This window comes from Mobula birostris, chromosome 2 (genome assembly GCF_030028105.1).
Source record: "Mobula birostris isolate sMobBir1 chromosome 2, sMobBir1.hap1, whole genome shotgun sequence".
NCBI classification, from domain to species: Eukaryota; Metazoa; Chordata; class Chondrichthyes; order Myliobatiformes; family Myliobatidae; genus Mobula; species Mobula birostris.
Window position 1 is genome coordinate 238,463,182 of NC_092371.1, and position 24,805 is coordinate 238,487,986.

The 24,805-nt window shown below is 39.1% G+C and overlaps 2 protein-coding genes across 2 annotated transcripts in view; one reads left to right on the forward strand and one right to left on the reverse strand.

Moving 5' to 3' along the window:
* nt5dc1 (5'-nucleotidase domain containing 1) overlaps positions 1 to 24,805 on the forward strand; it is a 673,759-nt gene that overhangs the window by 80,348 nt on the left and 568,606 nt on the right. The window lies entirely within an intron of this gene.
* Positions 1 to 24,805, reverse strand: part of LOC140194180 (uncharacterized) — a 70,690-nt gene that overhangs the window by 8,216 nt on the left and 37,669 nt on the right. Inside the window, exons 4-6 of the mRNA XM_072251687.1 lie at positions 24,296 to 24,373; positions 20,170 to 21,993; positions 2,339 to 2,503 (exon numbers count right to left, since the gene is read on the reverse strand). Of these exons, the coding sequence (XP_072107788.1) occupies positions 2,339 to 2,503; positions 20,170 to 21,993; positions 24,296 to 24,373 (2,067 nt within the window). The remainder of the gene's footprint in view (positions 1 to 2,338; positions 2,504 to 20,169; positions 21,994 to 24,295; positions 24,374 to 24,805) is intronic.

Genomic DNA, 24,805 nt, shown 5'->3' on the forward strand with positions numbered 1-24,805 from the left:
GGAACGCTGTACCTTTGGATGGCGGGGGAAACCTATAGTTCTAAGGTATGGAGGGAACCCGAGGGGTCACTTCACACAAAAGAGTGGTGCATGTGTATATAGAAACATAGAAAACCTACAGCACAATACAAGCCCTTCAGCCCACAAAGCTGTGCCGAACATGCCCTTATCTAGGGTTACCCATAGCCCTCTATTTTTCTGAGCTCGATATACCTGTCCAGGAGTTCCTTAAAAGACCCTATTGAATGCGCCTCCACCATTGTCGCCAGCAGCCCATTCCATGCACTCACCACTCTCTGCATAAAAAGCTTACCCCTGACATCTCCTCTGTACCTATGGAATGGAATGCTAGAGAAAGTGGCTGGGCCAGGTACGATAACTACATATTAAGTACATTTAGACATGTACATGGATAGGAAGTATTTAGAGCAGGGCTCTTTGGTTAATGGTGGGGGTCTGTGGCATAAAAAGTTTGTGAATCCCTGGTTTCGAGGGATGTGGGCCAAATGCAGGCATACAGGACTAGCTTAGATGGGCATCTTGATCAGTAGGGACAAATTGGTCTGCAGGGCCTGTTTCCATACTCTTTGACTGTGGCATCATGCTGGTGTCTAGCAACAAAATTATTGTACATCTACTGCTTTATTTTGCTCACACTTTCATTGGTTTTTCTACCTGATCAGCATTAATATGAAATCAGTATGTTTAGGTAACATATGCAAAATTGCATTGGAATTTCTTTTTTTGTTGTAAAAGAAAACTTTCGCGCCATTTATTGCCGTATTAGTTTTTTTGAATTTTGAATTGAATTGAATTTATTTCTTACATACTTCACGTACATGAGGAGTAAAAATCTTTACTTTATGTCTCCGTCTAAATGTGCAATGTGTAATCATAGTAATTTATAATAATTTATAATAAATAGAACAGTCAATGTACACTCAAATCAGCGTGAGTTAAGCAGTCTTATGGCCTGTTGGAAGAAGTTGTCTCAGAGCCTGTTGGTCCTGGCTTTTATGCTGCAGTACTGTTTTCCGAATGGTAGCAGCTGGAATAGATTGTGCTTGGGTGACTCAGGTCCCCAATGATCCTTCGGGCCCTTTTTATACACCTGTCTTTGTAAATGTCCTGAATGATGGGAAATTCACAACAATAGATACGCTGAACTGTCCGCACCACTCTCTGCAGAGTCCTGCAATTAAGGAGGTATAGTTCTCATACCAGGCAGTCAGCATGCTCTCAGCTGTGACCCTGTAGAAAGTTCTAAGGATTTAGGGACCCGTACCAAACTTCCTCAACTGTCCGAGGTGAAAGAGGTGCTGTTGTGCCTTTTTCACCACACAGCTGGTGTGTACAGACCACATGAGGTCCTCGGTGATGTGGATGCCGAGGAATTTAAAGCTGTTTATCCTCTCAACCCCAAATCATTGATGTCACTAGGGGTTAGCCTGTCTCCATTCCTCCTGTAATCTACAATCAGCTGCTTTGTTTTTGCGACGTTGAGGGAGAGATTGTTTTCTTGACACCACTGTGTCAGGGTGATGACTGCTTCCCTTTAGGCCACCTCATTATTGTTTGAGATTAGGCCAATCAATGTAGTGTTGCCAGCAAATTGAATTAGCAGATTAGAGCTGTGGGTGGTGACACAGTCATAGGTATACAGGGAGTAAAGGAGGGGACTCAGTACACAGCCCTGAGGGCTGAAATGTTCATTTATTGGCCACAATAAACATCTGGTTTTGTTTTCTATCTGTAATTATTTTACTGTTTGAGGATAGAAAGGAATTAAACTGTAATAGGCGAGGCAGTGCTGACTTCCTAATGTCAATCTTTGTGTTTTCGACTTCTGTGTTTCCCATGCCTTTTAGGTGTCTATTCAAACTGTTTCATGTGTTCAACAGGGATGATGTCGTCAAACTGCCTGATCAACCAAGGAAATAGAAAATGGGGAATTGTGTTCTATGTGCATAATATTAGTTTTGGGGATAAAAAAATGACCAAGATGTTTCAGAATCTGGTTTAATATCACTGGAAAATGCTTACTTTCACATTAAACTAGTATCCCACGCAATAGCATAACATTTTTGTTTTTATGGAGAAAGGTGCAAAACTATGCGGACAATGGAGGGACATTAAATATCTGAAGCAGCTTTGGGATTCTACAAATACAAACTCAGAAACTCTTAAGTTGATGTTAGTTTAATAGTTTAACATTGATAGTTTTGATTTTGTTGCAGTTGCAAAATCCACACTGTGGTTTATAATAGCGAAGTATTTTATACATTTAAAGATAATGCAGCATTTGTATGAAGATTGAAACAACGCAAGTCAAACTTACCTGCTTCGTTGCTGTTTGAATTATCTCCATCCCAGTCATTTCCATTCGTTTCATTTTCACCCGAGTCACTTTCTCCCGAGTCATTTCCCCCTGAGTCGTTTCCACCCAAATCACTTCCACCGGAGTCATTTCCACCCGAGTCACTTCCACCTGAATCATTTCCATCTGAATCACCCCATTTTAGAAAATAAATAAAATATTAAAATTAATCAAAAATTTGTTATTTGGTATGTTTGAAAAATTTTTAAAGCTAAAATCTTATACAGCACCTTCATAAGTATTTAATTAGAATATAATATTAACTCCTAGTTTTCTTGTAGTTTGCTAGAGCAAAGAAAGGCATCATACTGTATAATATTTGTGGGAACCATCTTAGTATCCAGTTCAAGCATCATAGATTTATAATAAAATAAGACTTGCTCACTCTCATATTTCTGGTAGTGGGGTTTGTGGAGGTTGGCAAGCATTGAAAACATTAACTGCAAAATGTAAAAGCTAGGCTTTGGAAAATGCGAGTGAGATGTAGCCAAATTCAGTGATGTATAACTCTTCTGTGTAACTAGAATGCAAGCATAATACTGGCTTCTTAAGTATTTAGGAGGATGTCCAGTTGGGGTTCCCAACTTGGGGTCCGTGGGCCCCTCAGTTAATGGTAAAGGGTCCATGGCATTAAAAAAGGCTGGGAACCCCTGTTACAAGTGCTTCCTGATTTCTTGCACATGTGATCTTTGTCTCGTACTCTTACACGTGCATTTGCTTTATGAAAGTTACCATAAGTTAAGTGGGTAAAGGATCCCAGGATAATTGATATTTATCAATAACGTAGAATCTTTGATCCTGGCTATCTAATGCCAAAGAATGCTGAGTGCCTGTACAAACATGGGAACATAAGAAATAGGACTAAAAGTAGGGCGTTTGGCCATGTGAGTCTCACTGCCATTCATGCAATCATGGCTAATCAATCTTCTGCCCATTACCATTTTCTTTTGTTCCATTACTATCTGTTAATAAGGAATGCAGCAACCTCAGTTTTTTGAATACCACCATGACTCCATGACATTTTTTGGTAAGGAGGTTTAAGATCGTGACCCCTGGTTCTAACTTGAGTCAAGGTATCCTCCCAGTATCTGCCCTACTGAGACGTCATTGTATTTTTATGTTTCTATAAGATCACCTCTCTCCTTTATTTTAAATAGAAACTCAGACTACTTAATCTGATCTTTTATGATACATTTACAATTCCAGGAGCTAGTCTGATGTATCTTTGCTGTACTCTTGGCTAGAAGGCAACTCCATTTTTAAGGTAAGGAGATCAAAATTGTTGGCAGTATTTCAGGTGTGATCTCATCAAAGTCGAACATAATTTTAGAAAGATAAATTTGAGAATAAATTACTTTTGTACTCAAATCCTACTGCAATAAAGACCTGAGTTAAAAGGAAAGACTGAATAGTTTAGGACTTTATTCCTTGGAAGGTAGAAAATTGAGAGGAGATTTGATTGAGCTAAACAAAATTATGAGGGGTAGAGATACAAACATGCTTTTTCCACTGCGATTTGATGTGAATACAATTAGAGGTCATGGGTTAAAGGTGAAATGTGAAAAGTTTAAGGGGAATATGAGGGGAAACTTCTCACTCAAGCGTGTGGTATGAGCTGCCAGTGCAAGTAGTGCGTGCGAGATTGATTTCAATGTTTAAGCAAGTTTGGATAGATTATATGGATAGTAAGGATATGGAGGGCAATGACCCTGGTGCAGGTCAATGGAAGTAGGCAGTTTGAATGGCTCGGCGTGGACTGGATGGGCTGAACGGCCTGTTTCTGTGCTGTACTTTTCCATGATTCTAAATCATTTGCTTCCGAATTGCCTGACTCCCTGGCAAGTTAGCTTTCAGTAACTTATGTAGAAAGATGATCAGTTCTTGATCGTCAACCATTCCCAATCTCAGGTTCAAATGTTTTAAATATTTCTGTTTATTACTACTGTAATGGATAACTTTACATTCTGCATATTGTACTTTGGCTGCCATATTGTTTTTCAGGCACTGAATCTGATCTTTTTTTGCATCCTTAACACTGCTCATATTTCCACTTCTGTTTCACATTGTTAGAACATAGAATAGTACAGCACAGTACAGGCCCTTCGGCCCACATTGTTGTGCCGACCCTCAAACCCTGCCTCCCATATACCTCCCCGCCTTAAATTCCTCCATATACCTGTCTAGTAGTCTCTTAAATTTCACTAGTGTATCTGTTAGTATGAAACAAAAGTTACATTCAGTCTTCCCAGGCAAATAATCTGTATGTGTTCATAGTAAAGTGGTGGAAAATTGTTGCCTTATGTATATAATAATGTATTTACAGGATAGCGTGTATATAAATGAAGAACATATAACTCTGCATATCAAAAAATTGGTTGAATAATGTATGCTTGGAGAACAAAATGCATGTACATACTGCCCATGGTAAAAGAAAAGCAAAATACTACAGAAGCTGAAAGTCTAAAATCATTATATAATGCTGAAAATTGTCACCAGGTCAAGTACCACCTGTAAAGAATGAAAAGGATTAAAGTTTAAAAAAATAATTACCTGTTTTCAGAAATCCAGTATATGGAGTTATTTATTATTAGCTCTGATAAAAGGTCATTAAATCAAGACATTAACTTTATTTTCTTCGTCTACATGTCCCTCTTGATTTGTTAACTATTTCAAGAATACTTTATCTTCATTGCACATGTAAGGAAAGGCAAATGGTGATAGTGATTTAGGAAAAGTAGCAGGAGAATATCTGTAAGGGATGTACTGTACAAAGGAACTTTTGAATTGAGTAGAGAACCTGTTGTAGTGGAACAGTTTTGTTTTTTTGTTAACTAAATTTTAGTTTTGAATGTTTAAGATGTGTCATTGACAAAATAATAATGTCCAGCTTGTTCAGCTTTGACTTTTACGAACTCATTTGTCTTAAGTTCAAGCTTACCCTGGTTGGTTTTCCATTGGTGAGTCTCGTGGCCCTTTCCGTAGGCCAAGGTCAGGGTGAGAAGTAATAAAAGCGCAATAATTTGTTTTGATACCATGGTTGTAGATCAGATCTGTAGTTGATAAATGTTTTTGCAAAAATTAATAAAACAAGGTCCAGAGTAATTTGAATATATTCAGTAGAATTGTAGGAGTTGAGCTTGAATAGAATTGATTAGATCTTTCAGCCTAAAATCTATGGTGAAGTGCTTTGAGAGATTGGCTATGGCTAGAAACAACTCCTGCGTAAGCAAGGATATAGACGCACCACAATTTGCCTATTGCCACAATAGGTCTACAGCGGATGTGATCTCATTGACTCTTCACATGGCCTTGGATCACCTGGACAATAGTAATAATTACATCAGGCTGCTGTTAATTGACTACAGCTCAGCTTATAACGCAGTTATTCCTACAGTTCTGATCAAAAACTTCCAAAACCTGGGCCTCTTTACCTCCCTCTGCAACTAGATCCTTGACTTCCTCATCATAGTCTGCCAAGGGAAATAAAATCTCCACCTCTTGGATAATCAACACTGGTGCACCTCAAGGATGTGTGCTTAGCCCACTGCTCAACTCTCTGTACACACATGACTGTGTGGCTAGGAACAGCTCAAATACCATCCATATATTTGCTGACAACGCAACTATTGGCAAAATTTCCGATGGCGATGAGAAGGCGTACAGAAGCAACATGCATCTGCTTGTTGAGTGGTGTCGCAGTAACAACCTTGCAGTCAATGTCAGTAAGACCAAAGAATTGATTGTGGACTTGAGAAAGGGTAAGATAAGGGAGTCCACCCACCAGTCCTCATCAAGGGAGCAGAAATGGAAAGGTGAGCAATTTCAAGTTACTGGATGTCAACATCTCTGAGAACCTATCCTGGCTCCAACATATTGATGCAATTACAAAGAAGGCATGACAGCAGCTATATTTCATTTGGAGTTTGAGGAGATTTCGTAAGTCACCAAAGACACTCGCAAATTTCTGCAGATGTAGCATGGAGAGCATTCTAACTGGCTGCATCACCATCTGGTATTGGGGTGGGGGCTGCACAAGATCGAAATAAGCTGCAGAAAATTGAGGACTCAACCCCATCATGTGCCTCCCCAGCATCCAGAACATCTTCAAGGAGCGATGCCTCAAAAAGGCGGCATCCTTTATAAAGGACCTCCATCACCCAGGACGTGCCCTCTTCTCATTGCTACCATCAGAGAAGAGGTACAGGAGCCTGAAAGCACAATGATTCAGGAAGAGCTCCTTCCCCTCTGCTGTTTGATTTCTGAATAGACATCGAACCCATGAACACTACTTCACTTTTTTTTCTCCTTATGCATAACTTGTTTGATTTAACTTTTTAATATATATATTTACTGTAATAATTTATTATTATATATTGCATTATACTGCTGCCGCATAATAAAACATTTCACAACATCTGGTAATATTAAATCTGATTCTGAATACATTACCAATTTAAGAAAACACTTATTTCTTTACATTTTGCTGTAAAGCTTTTAAGATATTCTGAAAGGTCTCACTTGCATTCAGATAATATGTAAATGCTGGAAACGTTACTTTACCAATACACTTCTGCACCCTACAGCTGAGCTGTATGACCACGTGCAACCCGCACTGATGCACTTGATGCAGTGTGCTAGCAACCAGACTAATTGGTATGTTAATCTCAACATATGCACACAGAAATTGATCTTTTTGCATCCTGGTACTCCAAGTAAACAGTAGCATAAAATGAAGTTCGAACGTACCGGCATAATTTAGATTTCAGAACCTTGCTTCAGTCCAGTTTTCCCTGGTGATTGATCTCTGCAATGGGTGATGAAGATGTGACTTTTAAGCAGAATGTCATGTATTTATATATGGGAGACCTTAGTTTTGGACAACTGAAATCTTTTAACTCCTCCTTTTCAAAGCATAAGTGCTAATTATGAATTTTATGTTTACATGTATTTCTTGAAGGTGAGGTCAGCCTTGTGGTTGCTTGTGGTTAGAGCTTCCTTGCCATCTTAAGGATTAGTATCTCTCTCGTGCAGTTAGTTTATCATCCAAATAGGGGGCAGATCATTTTTAACTATTTTCGGAAGCAGTAAAAATATTGATTTTAAACCTGGATTAGTGAGGCTTTTTTCACACAGAAATAAAGTACTATTCTAATTTTGTCATTCATTCTTTAGTGGCATGATTCCATCAGTTATTAACTTTGCATTGTAACTCTGCTTCTGCTAGTTAAACAAAGGTATCAGGAAAGGTAACTGCAGAGAAGAGGAAAACGTATTTGAAACCAAAGTTTAATGTATCAATTTCTGCCAGTTTCTCAGTTTGCTCTAAAGATAATGTAACTGCAAAATAATTGATAATCAGAAAGTTGAGGGCTAAAGCATATTATCTGGATGGCTTTAAAAAAGAATATAAAAGATATGCTACCTTTCTTCAAAGTAAGACAGGATGTGCTTAGAGATGATATATATTCATTTCATTTGGAATGGACTGTATTGTTGCTGTACTGGAGTAATGAGATGTTATTATCGTGTTGTAGTCTTCCGTTTCCCTTGTTTTTCAGTTGGCCGCTTTTCTTTTTTTGTAATGCTGCTATTTGTGTTACATAATGATCCTTTACAATACAGGAAGATCTTTTCTGTTATAATTCCCAAGTTTTCAAAATTGCTTAATTACACTGTAAGTGTTATTTTTTCCTTTTGGCAAAGGGAGGTTGATTATAACGTTTGTGTATGTGTAACCTGTAGCGTGCACACAAAAGGTTGCTATTGCCTTTTCTCATTTCTGTTCACGACTTTTCAACTCTAACTTCTGGCATGCAGCTTTTGACAAATTATACTGCTATTATAATGTGGATAGATATTGCCTGAGAGATTTGGCGTGGACTGCATTCAACAGTGAACGACAGCACTCGCTTCTAACCTTGATGAAAACTGCAACGAAAGATTTATCAGGGATATTGGTGTGATTTCATATTCCCAGGTAACAGTGGTAATTGGGTACCAGTTCCGAAGAAACACTAGTCATCAATTTACAATGTTGACATCAAACAGCCTGTGCACCTAATCACGTTCAATATTCTGATTGCAAACAGCAAAGTTAAAAAGCTCCATTTAACTCGTTAAATATTTTGCAATTTATTTAAATATTATCTGTACTACACTTCATGAAATTAAGATGCAGAGGAAGTTTCACATACAGTTTAAAAATACTTCTTAAATTTAATGCTTGTGAAATTTTGTGCTATTTGAAAGAATAACTGTATTTATAAATAATGTCTTTTAAGAGCTTGTAGGTTGTTTCAACAACAATTTTTCTACAGTGCAATAGCAGCCACTTGTAGCTCATGCAGCAAGTCATAATTTCTTTCCTCCTTTTATAACGGTGAGAACTTCTGTAAATCATTTAATTGGCTCATTATTTTAATTATGATTGACTAGAAATCTGACTGAAGTTCCCCGTACAGATGCAAAGGTACACTGCCATTCCTTTTGTATTAGTTTTTTTATGTTTAAAGATGTTATATTTAATTTATTTCATCTTCTCCTTTAGTTCTATCAAGTTTTAGCCCACTGTAGAAATGTGTTTGGGTTAGTATCAGAATCAGTTTTAATATCACTGGCATACGTAATGAAATTTGTTGACTCTGTAGCCGCAGTACATTGCAATACATAAAGCTGTGCCGAACATGGCCTTACCTTAGAAGTTACCTAGGCTTACCCATAGCCCTGTATTTTTCGAAGCTCCATGTACCTATCCAGGAGTCTCTTAAAAGACCCTATCGTATCCGCCTCCACCACCGTCACTGGCAGTCCATTCCACGCACTCACCACTCTCTGCATAAAAAAACTTACCCCTGACATCTCCTCTGTACCTACTTCTAAGCAGCTTAAAACTATCCCTTCTTGTGCTAGCCATTTCAGTCCTGGGAAAAAGCCTCTGACTACATGCCTCAAGTATTAAATATATAATACTTAAAAATGTAATGATGTAGTGTTCATGAGTTTAATGTTCATTCAGAAATGGATGGCAGAGGGGAAGAAACTGTTCCTGGATCATTGTGTGTGTGCATCCATGCTACTGTACTTCCTTCCAGATGGTAGGAATGAGAACAGGGCAGGGAGTCCTTAATAATGGATGCTGCCTTTTTTTGAGGCATCACTCCTTGAAGATGTCCTGGAAAGTATGGAGGCTAGTGATTATGATGTAATTCATTGCTTAAGGTTTGAAGGATCAGAATGCTTTGCAGACCATCATTTTAAGTGTTGTGGTCAATGTTGCAACAAAGGAGATACAGCAACAAATTTGTACACAGCACAATCTCTCAGAGAGCATTGTGGCAGCAATTATAAACTTGGTTTTAGTAATCTGCTGGATAGTCTAATATCTGGCTTTATTACTTTAGAATTTTTCTAAGAGATCTCTGCACACATTGGATTCAGTATTTGTAATTGGTTTGTTGACATGCATCATGATGTGCTTTTCTCTGAATATGTCTTTATCTTCATCTTTGCCTTTCAACTTGATACATTTTAATAGCTTAATGGAAAGAAAATGTTTAGTTGAAAAGTTGTAAGGATTGTCCAGTAATTTTTTTTTGCAAAGACTCAAATTTTATTTTATCAAAACTTTGACTTTGACACAAATATAATCTGCGGCAAGTACATGTTGAAGGGATGCTTTGTCTGCCCACTCATTTATCCCCTCAATAAGGTCATTTTGATTTTGGAATAGTGGAAAGTGGGTGGTACCAGGTTTGCTGCCTGGTTTTCTATTCCATTACCTAAAGTCAAAATGACCCACAAGCTTACACACAAATAACATTTATATAATAGAGAAGATAACAGCATCTATTAATCATAAGTTGGAACAATTTTATTCATACTGGAAACATAGTTTAACTGCATAACACCTCATAGGCCTGATTTTATTCTCACAAGTCAATATGTTGTTATAAAAAAACACACCCTGCTCTGTACATAGTTTTCTTCTTTTGATTGTCTGTTCTTTCTTCTTTCTATAAATGTATACCTCAGATAAATATTGTGTGGAGATTTGTGACAAATACGATTATATGATATATATGTACAGTATCTGAAATACATTTTATGGAAATGTTTGTTTGATGATGAAATTCAATAAAAAAATAATAAAAATAAATTACAAAAAGAAAGAAATTTAAGAACATAAAACATAAACACCAGTAGAGTATGGGCTTTTGGCCCACAATGTTGTGCTGACCTTTTATGATCAATCTATCCTTTCCCTCCTACATAGTCCATAACACTCTTGTGTTCTTTCGTCTATATATCTACTATATCTAAGAGTCTCCTAAATGTCCCTGTGGTACCAGCCTTTACCATCACCCCCAGCAGTGCAGTCCAGGTGCTTAACAATCTCTGTGTGTGTAATCTCCTCCAAACTTTTCCATCACTCACTATGCCCTCTAATATTAACCATTACCACCCTGGAAAAGAGGCTCTGACTGTTCACTCTATCTGTGCTTCTTCTAATCTTATACATCTCTATCAAATTGCCTCTCATTTTCCTTTGCTCTGAAGATCACTCAGCCTCAAACATGTTCTCTAATTGAGGCACCATCCTGACAAATCTCTCTGCATTTTTGATGTAAAATATCAAGAAAACTAATAACATAAGAAATCAATTAATGCACTTGTATTACCTCTGTTATTTTATTGATAGGTTTACACTTCATTATTTTTTAAAAAATTGTTAGTGGATGCTCACCGGTAATTTTCTGGTTCCTCTCATCATTAATGATTTATATGGTTCACATTTCCAACTCTGGTTTGTTTTTTTCCTACTACAATATAACTTAAATGAATGTGAGAGGTGCATTAAAGTTTGCTTGGCCAATCCATCTGGATAGATTGTGTTGACCTGGAACATAGAAACATAGAAAAACCTACAGCACAATACAGGCTCTTCAGCCCACAAAGCTGTGCCAAACATGTCCTTACCACAGAAATTACCTAGGGTAACCCATAGTCCTCTATTTTTCTAAGCTCCATGTACCTATCCAGGAGTCTCTTAAAAGATCCTACAGTATCTGCCTCCACCACTGTCGCCAGCAGCCCATACCATCACTCCTGACATCTCCTCTGTACCTGCTTCCAAGCACCTTAAAACTGTGCCCTCTTGGGCTAGCCACTTCAGCCCTGGGAAGAAGCCTCTGACTATCCACGTGATCAATGCCTTTCATCATCTTGTACACCTCTTTCAGGTCACCTCTCATCCTCTGTCATTTCAAGGAGAAAAGGAGTTCCAAGGAGTTCACTCAACGTATTCCCAATCCAGGCAACGTTCTTGTAAATCTCCTCTGCACCCTTTCTATGGTTTCCACATCCTTCCTGTAGTGAGGTGACCAGAACTGAGAACAGTACTCCAAGTAGGGTCTGATCAGGGTCCTGTATAGCTGCAACATTTCCTCTTGGCTCCTAAACTCGATTCCATGATTGATGAAGGCCAATGCACCATATGCCTTCTTAACCACAGAGTCAATCTGTGCAGCAGGTTTGAGTGCCCAATGGACTCGGACCCCATGATCCCTCTGATCCTCCAACTGCCAAGAGTCTTACCAATAATACTATATTCTGCCATCATATTTGCCCTACCAAAATGAACCACCTCACACATTTCTGGGTTGAACTCCACCCGCCACTTCTCAGCCCAGTTTTGCATCCTATCAATCTCCCGCTGTAACCTCTGCCAGCCCTCCACACTATCCACAGCACCCCCAACCTTTGTGTCACCAGCAAATTTACTAACCCATCCCTCCACTTCCTCACCCAGGTTATTTATAAAAATCATGAAGAGTAGGGGTCCCAGAACAGATCACTGAGGCACTCCACTGGTCACCGACCTCCATGCAGAATATGACCTGTCTACAACCACTCTTTGCCTTCTGTGGGCAAGCCAGTTCTGAATCCATAAAACAATGTCACCTTTGATCGCATGCCTCCTTACTTTCTCAATAAGCTTGCATGGGGTACCTTAGCAAATGCCTTGCTGAAATCCATATACACTACATGGACAGCTCTACCTTTATCAATGTGTTTAGTCACATCCTCAAAACATTCATCCAGCTCGTAAGCCATGACGTGCTTTTGACAAAGCCATGCTGACTATTCCTAATCATATTATGCCTCTCCAAATGTTCATAAATCCTTCCTCTCAGGATCTTCTCCATCAACTTACCAACCACTGAAGTAAGACTCACTGGTCTATAATTTCCTGGGCTATCTCTACTCCCCTTATTGAATAATAGAACAACGTCCGCAACCCTCCAATCCTCCAGAACCTCTCCCATCCCCACTGATGAGGCAAAGATCTTCGCCAGAGGCTCAGTAATCTCCTCCCTTACCTCCCACAGTAGCCTGGGGTACATCCTGTCCGGTCCTGATGACTTATCCAACTTGATGCTTTCCAGAAGCTCTAGCACATCCTCTTCCTTAATATCTACATGCTCAGGCTTTTTAGTCCGCTGTAAGTCATCCCTACAATTGCCAAGGTCCTTTTCTGTAGTGAATACTGAAGCAAAGTATTCATTAAGTATCTCTGCTATCTCCTCCATACACACTTTACCACTGTCACACTTGATTGGTCCTATTCTCTCACCTTATCCTCTTGCTCTTCACATACTTCTAGAATGCCTTGGGGTTTTCTTTAATCCTGTCCGCCAAGGCCTTCTCATGGCCCCTTTGGCTGTCCTAATTTCATTCTTAAGATCCTTCCTGCCAGTCTTAAAACCTTCTAGATGATCTTTTAGTTTTTTGAACCTTTTGTAAGCTCTTCTTTTCTCCTTGAATAGATTTACAACAGCCTTTGTACACCACGGTTCCTGTACCCTACCATCCTTTCCCTACCTCATTGGAACGTACTTATGCCCCATCTGATGCTGGTTAATTTCTCCATTGGCAATCTCCAATGGATTAGTGGGCCAAGTCCATAATCGAGGCTATTGGATGATGGGTCTGTTATTTAATGACCAATACATGTACCATGTTAATTAGATCTAAGTGAGAGAAGATGAAACACATTAAACTAGAAAAAAGAATGGTGGAGCAGAGGTTCCCAACCATTTTAATGGCTATGGACCCCTACCATTAACTGAGAGGTCTGTGGACTGCAGGTTGGGAACCCCTGCCTTTTTGGGACCTGGTCACCATAAGGTTGGAAATGGGAACTGAAAATATTCTGGTGGCAGCAGAAGTTCGGAAAGAAATCATTAAAAGGTGGAAGTCAGTCCAGTGGAAAATTAATTCACGAGTTAACCAAAGCCAATATTGGCTTGAAAGGGGCAAATTTAGTGTGGAATAGGTTTTCCTTATAGGTATGCAAAAGGCGTTTTTGTGGAAGTGGCATTTAAATCTGAAGGCAGATAAGAACAGTGATCTGGATTGTTCTTATATTGCCTAACACTGGAATGTTATCTGACTTTGGCCAAGCAGTAAAAGGAAATTTGTGTGGGCACGTGGCCAAGTGGTTAAGGCACTGGACTAGTGACCTGAAGGTCGTGAGTTCAAGCCCCAGCTGAGGGAACGTGTTGTGTCCTTGAGCAAGGCACTTAATCCCACAGTGCTCTGCGACGACACTGGTGCCAAGCTGTATGGGTTCTAATGCCCTTCCCTTGGACAACATTGGTGTGGTGGAGAGGGGAGAAACATAGAAACATAGAAAATAGGTGCAGGAGTAGGCCATTCGGCCGTTCGAGCCTGCACTGCCATTCAGTATGATCATGGCTGATCATCCAACTCAGAACCCTGTACCAGCCTTCCCTCCATACCCCCGATCCCTTTAGCCACAAGGGCCATATCTAACTCCCTCTTAAATACAGCCAATGAACTGGCCTCAACTGTTTCCTGTGGCAGGGAATTCCACAGATCCACCACTTTCTGTGTGAAGAAGTTTTTCCTAATCTCGGTCCTAAAAGGCTTCCCCTTTATCCTCAAACTGTGACTTGCAGCATGGGCAACTGCTGGTCTTCCATACAACCTTGCCCAGGCCTGCACCCTGGAGAGTGAAGACTTTCCAGGCGCAGATCCATGGTCTCGCAAGACTAATGGATGCCTTTAGTTTAGTTAGTTTAAAAGGGAATTAGTATTGTTTGGAGAGGTTAAGCTAGATTTGGTGAACTGAAATCTAATTTTTTCTGAAGTGTTGTTCTATTTAAAAATATATTGTATTCTTTGAGTGTGCATTACTTGTAGTCTGATCACATTACTCTGTAACTTAACATTTCATTTCCTCTCAAATTTCCAGACTTGAATTTGCCTCAAAATAAACTAATGAAGCTACTTAGCAGTTAATTTTCATAAAAGTTGCTGGTGAACGCAGCAGGCCAGGCAGCATCCGTAGGAAGAGGTGCAGTCGACGTTTCAGGCCGAGACCCTTCGTCAGGACTAGCTTTTATGTGTGTTGCTTGAATTTCCAGCATCTGCAGAATTCCTGTTGTTAGCAGTTAATTTTATTTAGTTTCTGGAGAATATTTGAATAATTAAATAATTTAACATAATACATAATTGACTGACTATTATTTAATAGAATGTAAAAAAGGTATGTATCACTGTGTAACCTTTTAATTATGATTTTCATCACAGAGTAGCAAGTAGTACACAAAATAATTAAGTGCCTAGGCATCTTCATTATCATGTGAAAGTCAAATCAAAAGCACAAATTAAGTTCATGGTCACCAGCGCAACAGCCAAAACTCCATCATGAACCTAGAACATCATTTGGAGAGAAACAAATCAGTCAGGAGGAATGTGAGAAGCTCCAGCTGTACATAATTAGTACACAGATTTAGGTAGTTTAAATCCAACACTATTGAGTGTGAAACCAAAATAAATCGGTTAATTTATGGACTATAGCAAAAAACACATTATCAAAATTTTAAATTGGTCTGTAGAAGACCGACATGATTTCAGTCTTGCATTAACTGTTTGATATATCCAGGCCTTTGAAGTGGTAGTGATACTGATCTTAAAACCAAAGATAGAATCATTGAAAAATAGTACCTTTATGTCAAGTACAGAAAATCCTACTTTAATAAAGAAAAAACTACAGAGAGTGATAAATCTTGTGCTTGGTCATGAAGGACTGATTTGAATGTTTGCAAATAGTGCAAATTAACTTGTGTCTTGCAGAGAAGTACAAAGCATATAATAAACCAAAATTTAAAAAAAACTGATAAAACAGCAGAAAATATGTTTGTACACAGCAAGAATGTGAGAGTTTGTAAAAAGATTAGGCAAAGATTGGGTTCGTAAATTTGCTGATGACACAAAGGTTGGAGGTGTTGTGGATAGTGTAGAGGGCTGTCAGAGGTTACAGCAGGACATTGATAGGATGCAAAACTGGGCTGAGAAGTGGCAGATGGAGTTCAACCCAGATAAGTGTGGGTGGTTCATTTTGGTAGGTCAAATATGACAGAATATAGTATTAATAGTAAGACTTTTGGCAATGTGGAGGATCAGAGGGATCTTGGAGTCCGAGTCCAGTGGGTACTCAAAGTTGCTGTGCAGGTTGACTCTGTGGTTAAGGAAGCATATGATGCATTGGCCTTCATCATTTGCGGGATTGAGTTTAGGAGCCAAGATGTAATGTTGCAGCTATATAGGACCCTGGTCAGACCCTACTTGGAGTACCGTGCTCAGTTCTGGTCGCCTCACTATAGGAAGGATGTGGAAACCAATGAAAGGGTGCAGAGGAGATTTACAAGGATGTTGCCTGGATTGGGGAGCATGCAATATGAGAATAGGTTGAATGAACTTGGCCTTTTCTCCTTGGAGCGATGGAGGATGAGAGGTGACCTGACAGAAGTGTACAAGATAATGAGAGACATTGAACTTTTGGATAGTCAGAGGCTTTTTCCCAGGGCTGAAATGGCTAGCACGAGAGGGCACAGTTTTAAGGTGCTTGGAAGTAGGTACAGAGGAAATGTCGGGTAAGTTTTTTACACAGAGAATGGTGAGTGCATGGACTGGGCTGCCAGTGACGGTGGTGGAGGTGGATACGATAGGGACTCCTGGATTGATACATGGAGCTCAGAAAAATAGAGGGCTATGGGTAACTCTAGGTAATTTCTCAGGTAAGGACATGTTTGGCACAGCTTTGTGGGCCAAAGTGCCTGTATTGTGCTGTCGGTTTTCTGTGTTCTACGTTTCTATCTCTAATTGCCATCCCAAAATGTTCCACTTTCCCTACAATGTCAAAGGTATGAATTATCTATATCTTCTGTTTCTATGTTGCACAAGTTGATGTTTAGAATGCAGTGAACGTCTCTGAGAGAATGGTTAGACAACATGAATGACAGAGGAAGGAGGTATGGTTACAAACATAGTGAATAACCTGATTTCTCCAGAATAATGCAATGGACGCAGCCCAGAGACCACCCAATATCATCCATCTTTCAACAAAAGGGACTCCTGTAAGACAAAAAAAAAGGAAAGGTTGATTTTGGAAGACCAGTTCAGAAGCAGAATCAGGTTTAATATCACTGGCATATGTTGTAGCAGCAGTACATTGCAATATATAACATCATATCCTGTTTCATTTGGAGTGATTTGTTTTTTGTCCCATTACTCTGTGGTTCTAATTGAGTTGCTAGAAAGCTAATGATCAAAAAACCACAGTAGCGGTTCAAGGTGATCTTCTTCTGTGAACATCGTTTCAAATCTATTGGGATTTCACATTTACTGAACAATGTATGATCTATGTAAGGTGGGATATTAAGGAGGGTATTACTTAACACAATGGATTTCTCTTTTACTTCTCATTTTTTCCATATGTTCTCATGAAAATAAAATTATCTTTCACTTGCACATGCATTCCACCCCTTGGTGATTAGCATCTAGTAATCCAGTCTTGTGTGTCCTCCTTACATGGATGTCCTGTTCTTTCATTTTCATTCAATCTTGTTCACTTGGTCATCTTTGGATGTGTTCTCTGTTTCAATCATTGTGGAAGTGCTGGTTGTGGAAATTGGGTGTCAGTATCAAGGCATTAATTATTGATAAATTAAACATGCATTAGAAATGTAATACAAAATAATTGCTTAGCTGTAAAGTGTAGCATGTAGCAAAAGTTGGAATGGGACCCAACAAGATGGCAGTTCACCCATTCAGAAACAATTTATCTTTCTCGAAATTGCATTTAAATTACTTTATGTAATCAAGCATAAGATAATAATTCATATGATCTCCATTAGCTTAAATTTTATATTGGGCTAGTTTGAATGTGTACAGCTTCAAAACTCTTAATGATTGTTTTTATTAGAACTTTATATGGTGTGTGAAAATTGGACAAAGAAATGTGTTAAATATCGTACCAGAACCAGAACAGAATCGGGTTTAATATCACCAGCATATGTCGTGAAATCTGTTGCCTTTGTGGCAGCGGTGCATTGCAATACATAATAATAGAGAGAAAAATGGGTAAAAGTAGGCAAGTATTACTTTTCTCATCTTTTGTGGAATGTTTTTGCCTATTTCATTTTTTATTTCTGTTGTAGCTGACTGTGGAACTCTGTTGCTTTAACATAATTTTCGGCTTTCCATTTATTTATTTCATTATTTAAAGCATTTAAGTGCTGTCAATGGGCAAATAATCTGGCTAAAAATTGTTGCAAGTGGAGGCTAATTTCACCTGGGCTCAAATTTTCTTAAAAGCTGCTCTCTGTGAATTTGACATTGCAGGAGATTGTCCAATAATTTTATACATGCAGCATGTTAACTGCAAAGCGGAGCAATAGACTATTAAAAATTGAAATACCCATGGTAACAGCAAAGTATTATCCATGAAACTGCTGGACACATGGCTTTGTTACTTATAATGAATATGCATAATAAGTTACATTCATTAGAAAGACATGCAGAAATGATTGAAGTATTTTGTTTATTTTATTTTTTTTAATTAATTTGATTGGGAGCTGTATTAAAGTCTATTACTTAAGGTTCAATATTCCAATAAAGATTCTTAAATACATCATCATGTGATATTCAATGTTTTCACCAATTTGTGCATGGAAAAGATGTTTCAGATCTATGTGGTGTCTTTGATTATTTTTGTGGATATAGGCTAGTTATTTATACTATTTAGTATGAACAAATTGCCCAAGATAAGCAACTTGCCCAGGATTTGTAAATTTAAAAGTTTGTAAAATCAAGAAGTCACGTAGTTCAAAAACAATACCAAACTTCCTGGGGTCACTTCAGTCTGGTAGCATAGGCAGTATCCAGGTTATGTAAGAGTTCCCTGCCAAAGAACTGTCTGCAAGTCAGAAATGTATGTTTACCCAAGCATATTGTATCACTTTAGGTGCACTTGCTTTAATTCTTTCATCCATCTCTTATTTGGACTAACACTACTCCTAGTTCAACTCATGGAATATATATTCTATTCAGTCAGTTATAAGCACTATGAAATATGGACATAACGTGGAAAATGTGTAGCTCAGGTGGTTGATGGTTAGGTTGAGTTGTTCTCTGATCTTGGCAATCCATTTGTAAGCATTTCGTCACCAAATGAGGAAACGTCATCAGTGTGCTGCTCACTTGTGATATGTCCTTCGAATGCTTGGCTTTTATATACTTATCAAGCAGTTGATTGGTCGTCATTACGGGAACTCAGTTGTGACGTACGGAGGGGATCTGGTCGCTGATTGCATGGCGAACTCTTGTGTGTCATCTGGAAATGTTTTTATACGCCTTGGCTTATCTGGAATCGAGGTCTACATGTCTGTTTATAAAATTAATTGTGGATAACTATGCTTCTAGGAATTCTCTTGCATGCTGCGTGTTTGCTTACGCCGTGGCTTTAAAAAATGCTTATTGAGGGTGTTAGCAATATTGTGTAAAAATCTTTTGTTTATTCTTTTAGGAGCATTATTACAATTTTACAATGAAGAATTGTCACTGTTTTCTTTTTGTGTTTGCTTTAATGTTGAACAGAAAAGATATAAATGGAACAGTTGAATCATAGTATTGTTCAGGTTGTTTATTGTTTTGCAGAAATAATAGTAATACACTAAAATGTGAAAATTGTACAACATAATTTAATCCCCGAAGTTCTAAGAATTTCAAGCATTAAATTACAAATAATAAATATTGCAAACTATTTTAGGTGGATTACAATGAGAGAAACTTTGAGACATTTTATAAGGCTGTAGTGTCGTAACAGTTGTACAGAAGAATTGTGTCACTGAAATGGAAATTCAGAACCTTAGGCTTATCCTGATGGTGTCCTGAAAGCTGATGTTAAACTTCCAGATTTACAGAACTTAATTTTGCCAACATTGCAGTTGAAATGTAAATGCAATACAAAGGCTAGTATTATGTACCTAGAAAAAATGTTTTTTGTGTTGATGTCATTTGCAAAGATATTAACAAAATTATCCTGTTCTTAAACAGTCATGTTGAATTATGCCATAAACATGATCAGTGTTAGAACATTAAATTTAAAAAAATGAAAGGTCATGAAGGCATATAACTTTTGATACTATATTTCTCAAATGATCATATTTTTTCTTCATAAATTGTGCACACAAATTAGAAATAAATTGTCATGCTGTCAGCGAATATATTATTTTGATCTTTATAGGGATGATTGGTTTCCTGGAATGCATGCCTGTCCTTTAAAAATACTGCAATGATTTCTTGGTTTGACATTCTTTGGGTATTTATGTCACTTTCATAAATTTACCCTACAATGTCATCTGACTGTGTCAGATATAGACTCACAGCTTTGCCTCTTAAGACTGACATGCATCATGATGGTGTAATTAACAATCCAGTAAAAGATGAATACATATACTCAGAAGAATATAAGCCATTAGACTTTTTTGTTGGTAGTTTTACATACACTTTGTCACCATCATTTAAATGTAAAATGGCAGTTCCTGAGGCATGATCAACATATTGTGGTGAATATTCATCATATGTATACATTACAGGTTCATTGTTTTTATATAATCCAACCCAAACATTTGCCTCCTTGACATGTACGTGATAAAAAAATTGGTAGATGCCTGTTATTTCACATGTAAAAATTCCATTTGATGGATTATAGTTGTTATTTGAATTGATCAATATTTTGTCAAAGACTATTGGTTCATCTGTTGAATGAAATGGATGAGAAAGAATGGCAGTAAATGCTGGAACAGGATTCACTACATCACCTGAGTTGATATAGCCATGATAGCCTAAATATTTTCCAGTGTGCATAATAATTTCACCAGGTGGGCCTGCTGGACCAGGAAGTCCTGGACTGCCTGGTGGCCCACTTGCTCCTTTTGGTCCAGGTGGACCTTGTGGCCCTTCAATGACTTTTCCATTAAATTTACCTGGGGGCCCTGGAGGACCTTGTGTTCCTGGAACCCCTGGATCTCCTTTTACTCCTGGATGCCCTGGAGAGCCTGGAAGCCCAATTAAGCCTTTTGGACCGGGTGTTCCTGGAAGTCCTTTCTTTCCAGGTTCACCTGGATGACCTTGAGGTCCTTGAGGCCCTATTCTACCTGCACTGCCTGGCTTTCCACGTGGTCCAATAAGTCCTTTATCACCCTTTTTACCCTCTGGACCTGGTAGTCCTTTATCACCTTTTGATCCTGGTTTTCCGGGGGACCCTGGAGGTCCTCGCTCACCAGTTGATCCTGGCTCACCTTTTGAGCCTGCCTGCCCTTTTGGACCCATCATTCCTGGATGACCCTTTTCTCCTGGTGCACCAACTGCACCAGGTGGACCTTTTGGGCCTTTTAGTCCTGGTGGCCCTGATGGTCCTATCAAACCTCGTGGTCCAGGTTTTCCAGGTGAGCCATGCTGTCCTTTCTCTCCTGGTTTTCCAGCTTCACCAGGTAAACCTGGATGTCCTTTTAGTCCTGGCAGTCCTGGTTTTCCTAAGCCTGGCACTCCAGGTGTACCTAGCAAGCCTTGTAGACCAGGGTGGCCTTTCTTCCCAGGAATTCCTGGAGGTCCTCTTGCTCCAGGTTTTCCAATCCCTTGTTTTCCAGGTGGTCCGGGTGGGCCATTTTGGCCTGGTTTTCCTGGACTTCCTGACTCTCCTGGTGATCCTTTTTCACCCTTGTGTCCTGGTTCACCTTTAGGACCAGGCAGTCCTGGGTGTCCTTTACCTTGTGGTCCAGGTAGACCTGGTGGACCTCGTGGTCCAGGAGGACCCTTATCGCCAGGTTGCCCTGGACTTCCAATACCCTTGTCCCCTTTTGGCCCAGGTTGACCTGGATATCCTGGGTTCCCTTTTCTTCCAGGAAATCCAAGTGTTCCTGGTTGACCTGGTTCTCCTTTAGCACCTGGTTTACCAATGACAGATAACCCAGCTGGTCCAGGAGGTCCACTTGGTCCTGGAGGCCCTCTTGGTCCTTGCTTCCCTGGGGATCCCTTTTCCCCTTTTCGTCCAGGAGTTCCTGGCACACCTGGCCTTCCTGCTTCTCCCGGATGGCCTGGTTTTCCAACAGCTGATAATCCTTGTGGCCCTGGTGGCCCAGGTTTACCAGGATGCCCTGGTAGCCCAAATCCTGGCTTTCCTGGGTATCCTGGTGGACCAGGTGGCCCAGGTGGGCCAGGTGGTCCTGGCTCTCCATCTTGTTCTTCTGTTAAAAAGAAATAAAGTTCACTTAGATTAACGTGTTGGAACACTGTTACTAAATTGTGCGTGTTTTTCTGTACTTGCCTCTGTGTGCCATATAAAGTATTTTTAATGAAAATGTCTGTGTTTGCTGCTGAAGTGAATTCAATTTAGTAAGGATGAGTAGGACATGATGCAAGTAAGTAATAGATGCAAGTAGTCTAACAAACTTTTTAGTGTTGAAGTACTTTATAAGAAACCATCTTTGGTTGACGTCTTACAAGTTAACCATACATTTTGGTGCGTTTGTTGGTTTTTAAATTTATTTTAACCAAGTGGGAAAGGGGGTTAGGTTTTACCTTCACAGTTAGGTAACAAGTATTAATAAAGTTAAAATAGAATGTGTTTTGAGCTGCATCCCCTATATAGAGTCTGGGGAGTGAGATGCCTTGCTGATAATCCCCATTAACGCCATTTCCAAGACTCTGTGGGTTTGTAAGCTATTCTATTATATTCATCTGGTATAAAATTGTTTGATGTACTTGGTTTCTGACCAAATTTATGGTCTTTATTCTCCCAGGAGCATACCTCAATTAGGAATTGAAATGATGTACTCCCTTTTCACCTATGACTGCGTTCCTGTACATGGTTCTATTTCCATAATCAAGTTCGCAGACAACACCACGGTGGTTGGCCTGATCAGAGGAGATGACGAGACGGCCTGCAGGGATGGGATCCGGCACCTGGCCGCCTGGTGTGCCGACAACAACCTGGCCCTTAACACCCAGAAGACCAAGGAGGTCATTGTGGACTTCAGGCATGCTAGGAGCCACACTCACCTCCCCTCCTACATTAACAGAGCTGTAGTGGAGCGTGTATCAAGCTTCAAATTCCTTGGTGTCTACATTTCCGAGGATCTCACCTGGTCCCTGAACTCCTCCATCCTGATCAAAAAGGCGCAACAGCACCTTTATTTGCTGCGGAGCATCAAGAAAGCTCACCTCTGTCCCAGGATACTGATGGATTTTTACCGCAGTAACGTTGAGAGCATATTCACCAATTGCATCTCAGTGTGGTACGGCAATTGTCCTGTATCGGACTGCAAAGCACTCCAGCGTGTGGTGAAAACTGCCCAGCGGACTATCGGCACCCAGTTGCTCACCATTGAGAAAATCTACTGTTAATGCTGCCTGGGCAGTGCAAAAAGCATTATCAAGGATGCATCTCACCCTGACCATGGACTTTTTACTCTCCTCCCATCTGGTAGGCGCTACAGGAGCCTCCGCTCCCACACCAGCAGGCACAGGAAGAGCTTCTTCCCTGAGGCTGTAACCCTGCTGGACAGCGCTAAGCAGTATTGGACCCATATTGTACTGTCTCAGTACTCTTATATTTGTGTGCTGTAGCACTTACTTTTTATTCACAGTTATTTTGTAAATAACACTGTTCTTTGCTTTGTATCTGTAATTGGCACAATGACAATAAAGTTGAATCTAATCTAATGTAAATAGAAATATGTACTTCCATCCTTTTGATGACTTGCAAGGCTACCCTGAGCACATCCTCATGGCCTCCTCCAACTGTACTATTCATTTGCATTTTCTACCCTTGGGTGATGGGGTGGTGGGGAAAATATCTCCCCATGTCATTAGCCTCAACTTCCCAAGTGGACATTGATCCCTTGGACACTACCACACTCAAAAAAAAATATTTATTATTATCATTTTTATTTTATTTATTTTTTTTCTCTTCTAGATTATGTATTGCATTGAACTGCTGTTGCTAAGTTAACAGATTTCATGTCACATGCTGGTGATAATAAACCTGATTCTGATTCTGATTTTTATTCTTTCGGCTGCTAGCACCTTTCCACTTGGTAGTTTTGAATACAATTAATGTTAAAAGCATATTAGCCTATACTTTGTAAAGTGTTTAACAGACAATGATTTATTTGGCTCTGCTTAGATTTTCCACTACTTCTATTTTCTATTTGTTTTTCTAAGTTTATATTGTATTTAATTGTGCTCTTAAATATTTATCACGTTTTTATTTCCCCATTCCCATTCTTGGGGTAAGGCTAATGCTTGGAAAAAAAAATCTTGAAAATTTTACTCCAAACTCAAAGGAACTCTGAAATGGTTGAATGTTGATTTCAATCCATAATGAAAAAGATAAGTGAAATCCTTCTTAAATTTTCAGAGAAGTGAATGCTTGATCACTTAACCAAGTTAGTGAAAAGAGAATATGCAATGGATTCTTAATATATGATCTTAATATTGTTTATAAAAAAACTCTTCTGTTCTGCATACAATTTTGTATCTTATTACCTGAGGAAGACGAGGAAGAGGAATCAGAATTGTTATTAGTTTCATTGTCTTCTGAATCTTGTTCATTAGATTCATCACCTATTTGAGAAAGAAACAAGCATTTTGTACTTAAAGTTTGTCAACTAAAATGCAAATATTGACGTTAGTTATTTACTTCTTCTTGGAGCATTAATTTTGAGAAGAAAATTTTGGATTTGGTTGCTAAAGCATAATATAACCAGACTGGTTAACTCAAAAAACAGTTGCAATGTTTTAAGAGATGGTTGAACAGGCTTTGTTCTTGATCGTATCAGTGTTAGGCATCACTTCACCTGTGTATCTGTTGGGGTTGTCTACGGTATCTGGTGCTCTTGATACAACCTCTTCTACATTGGTGAGGCCCAATGTAAATTGGAGGTCTACTTTTGTTGAGCACCTGCACTCCATCCGTCAAAAGCGGAATTTCCTGGTGTTGATGTCCAACCATTTTAATTCCTATCCCCATTCCCATTCTGACATGTCAGTCCATGG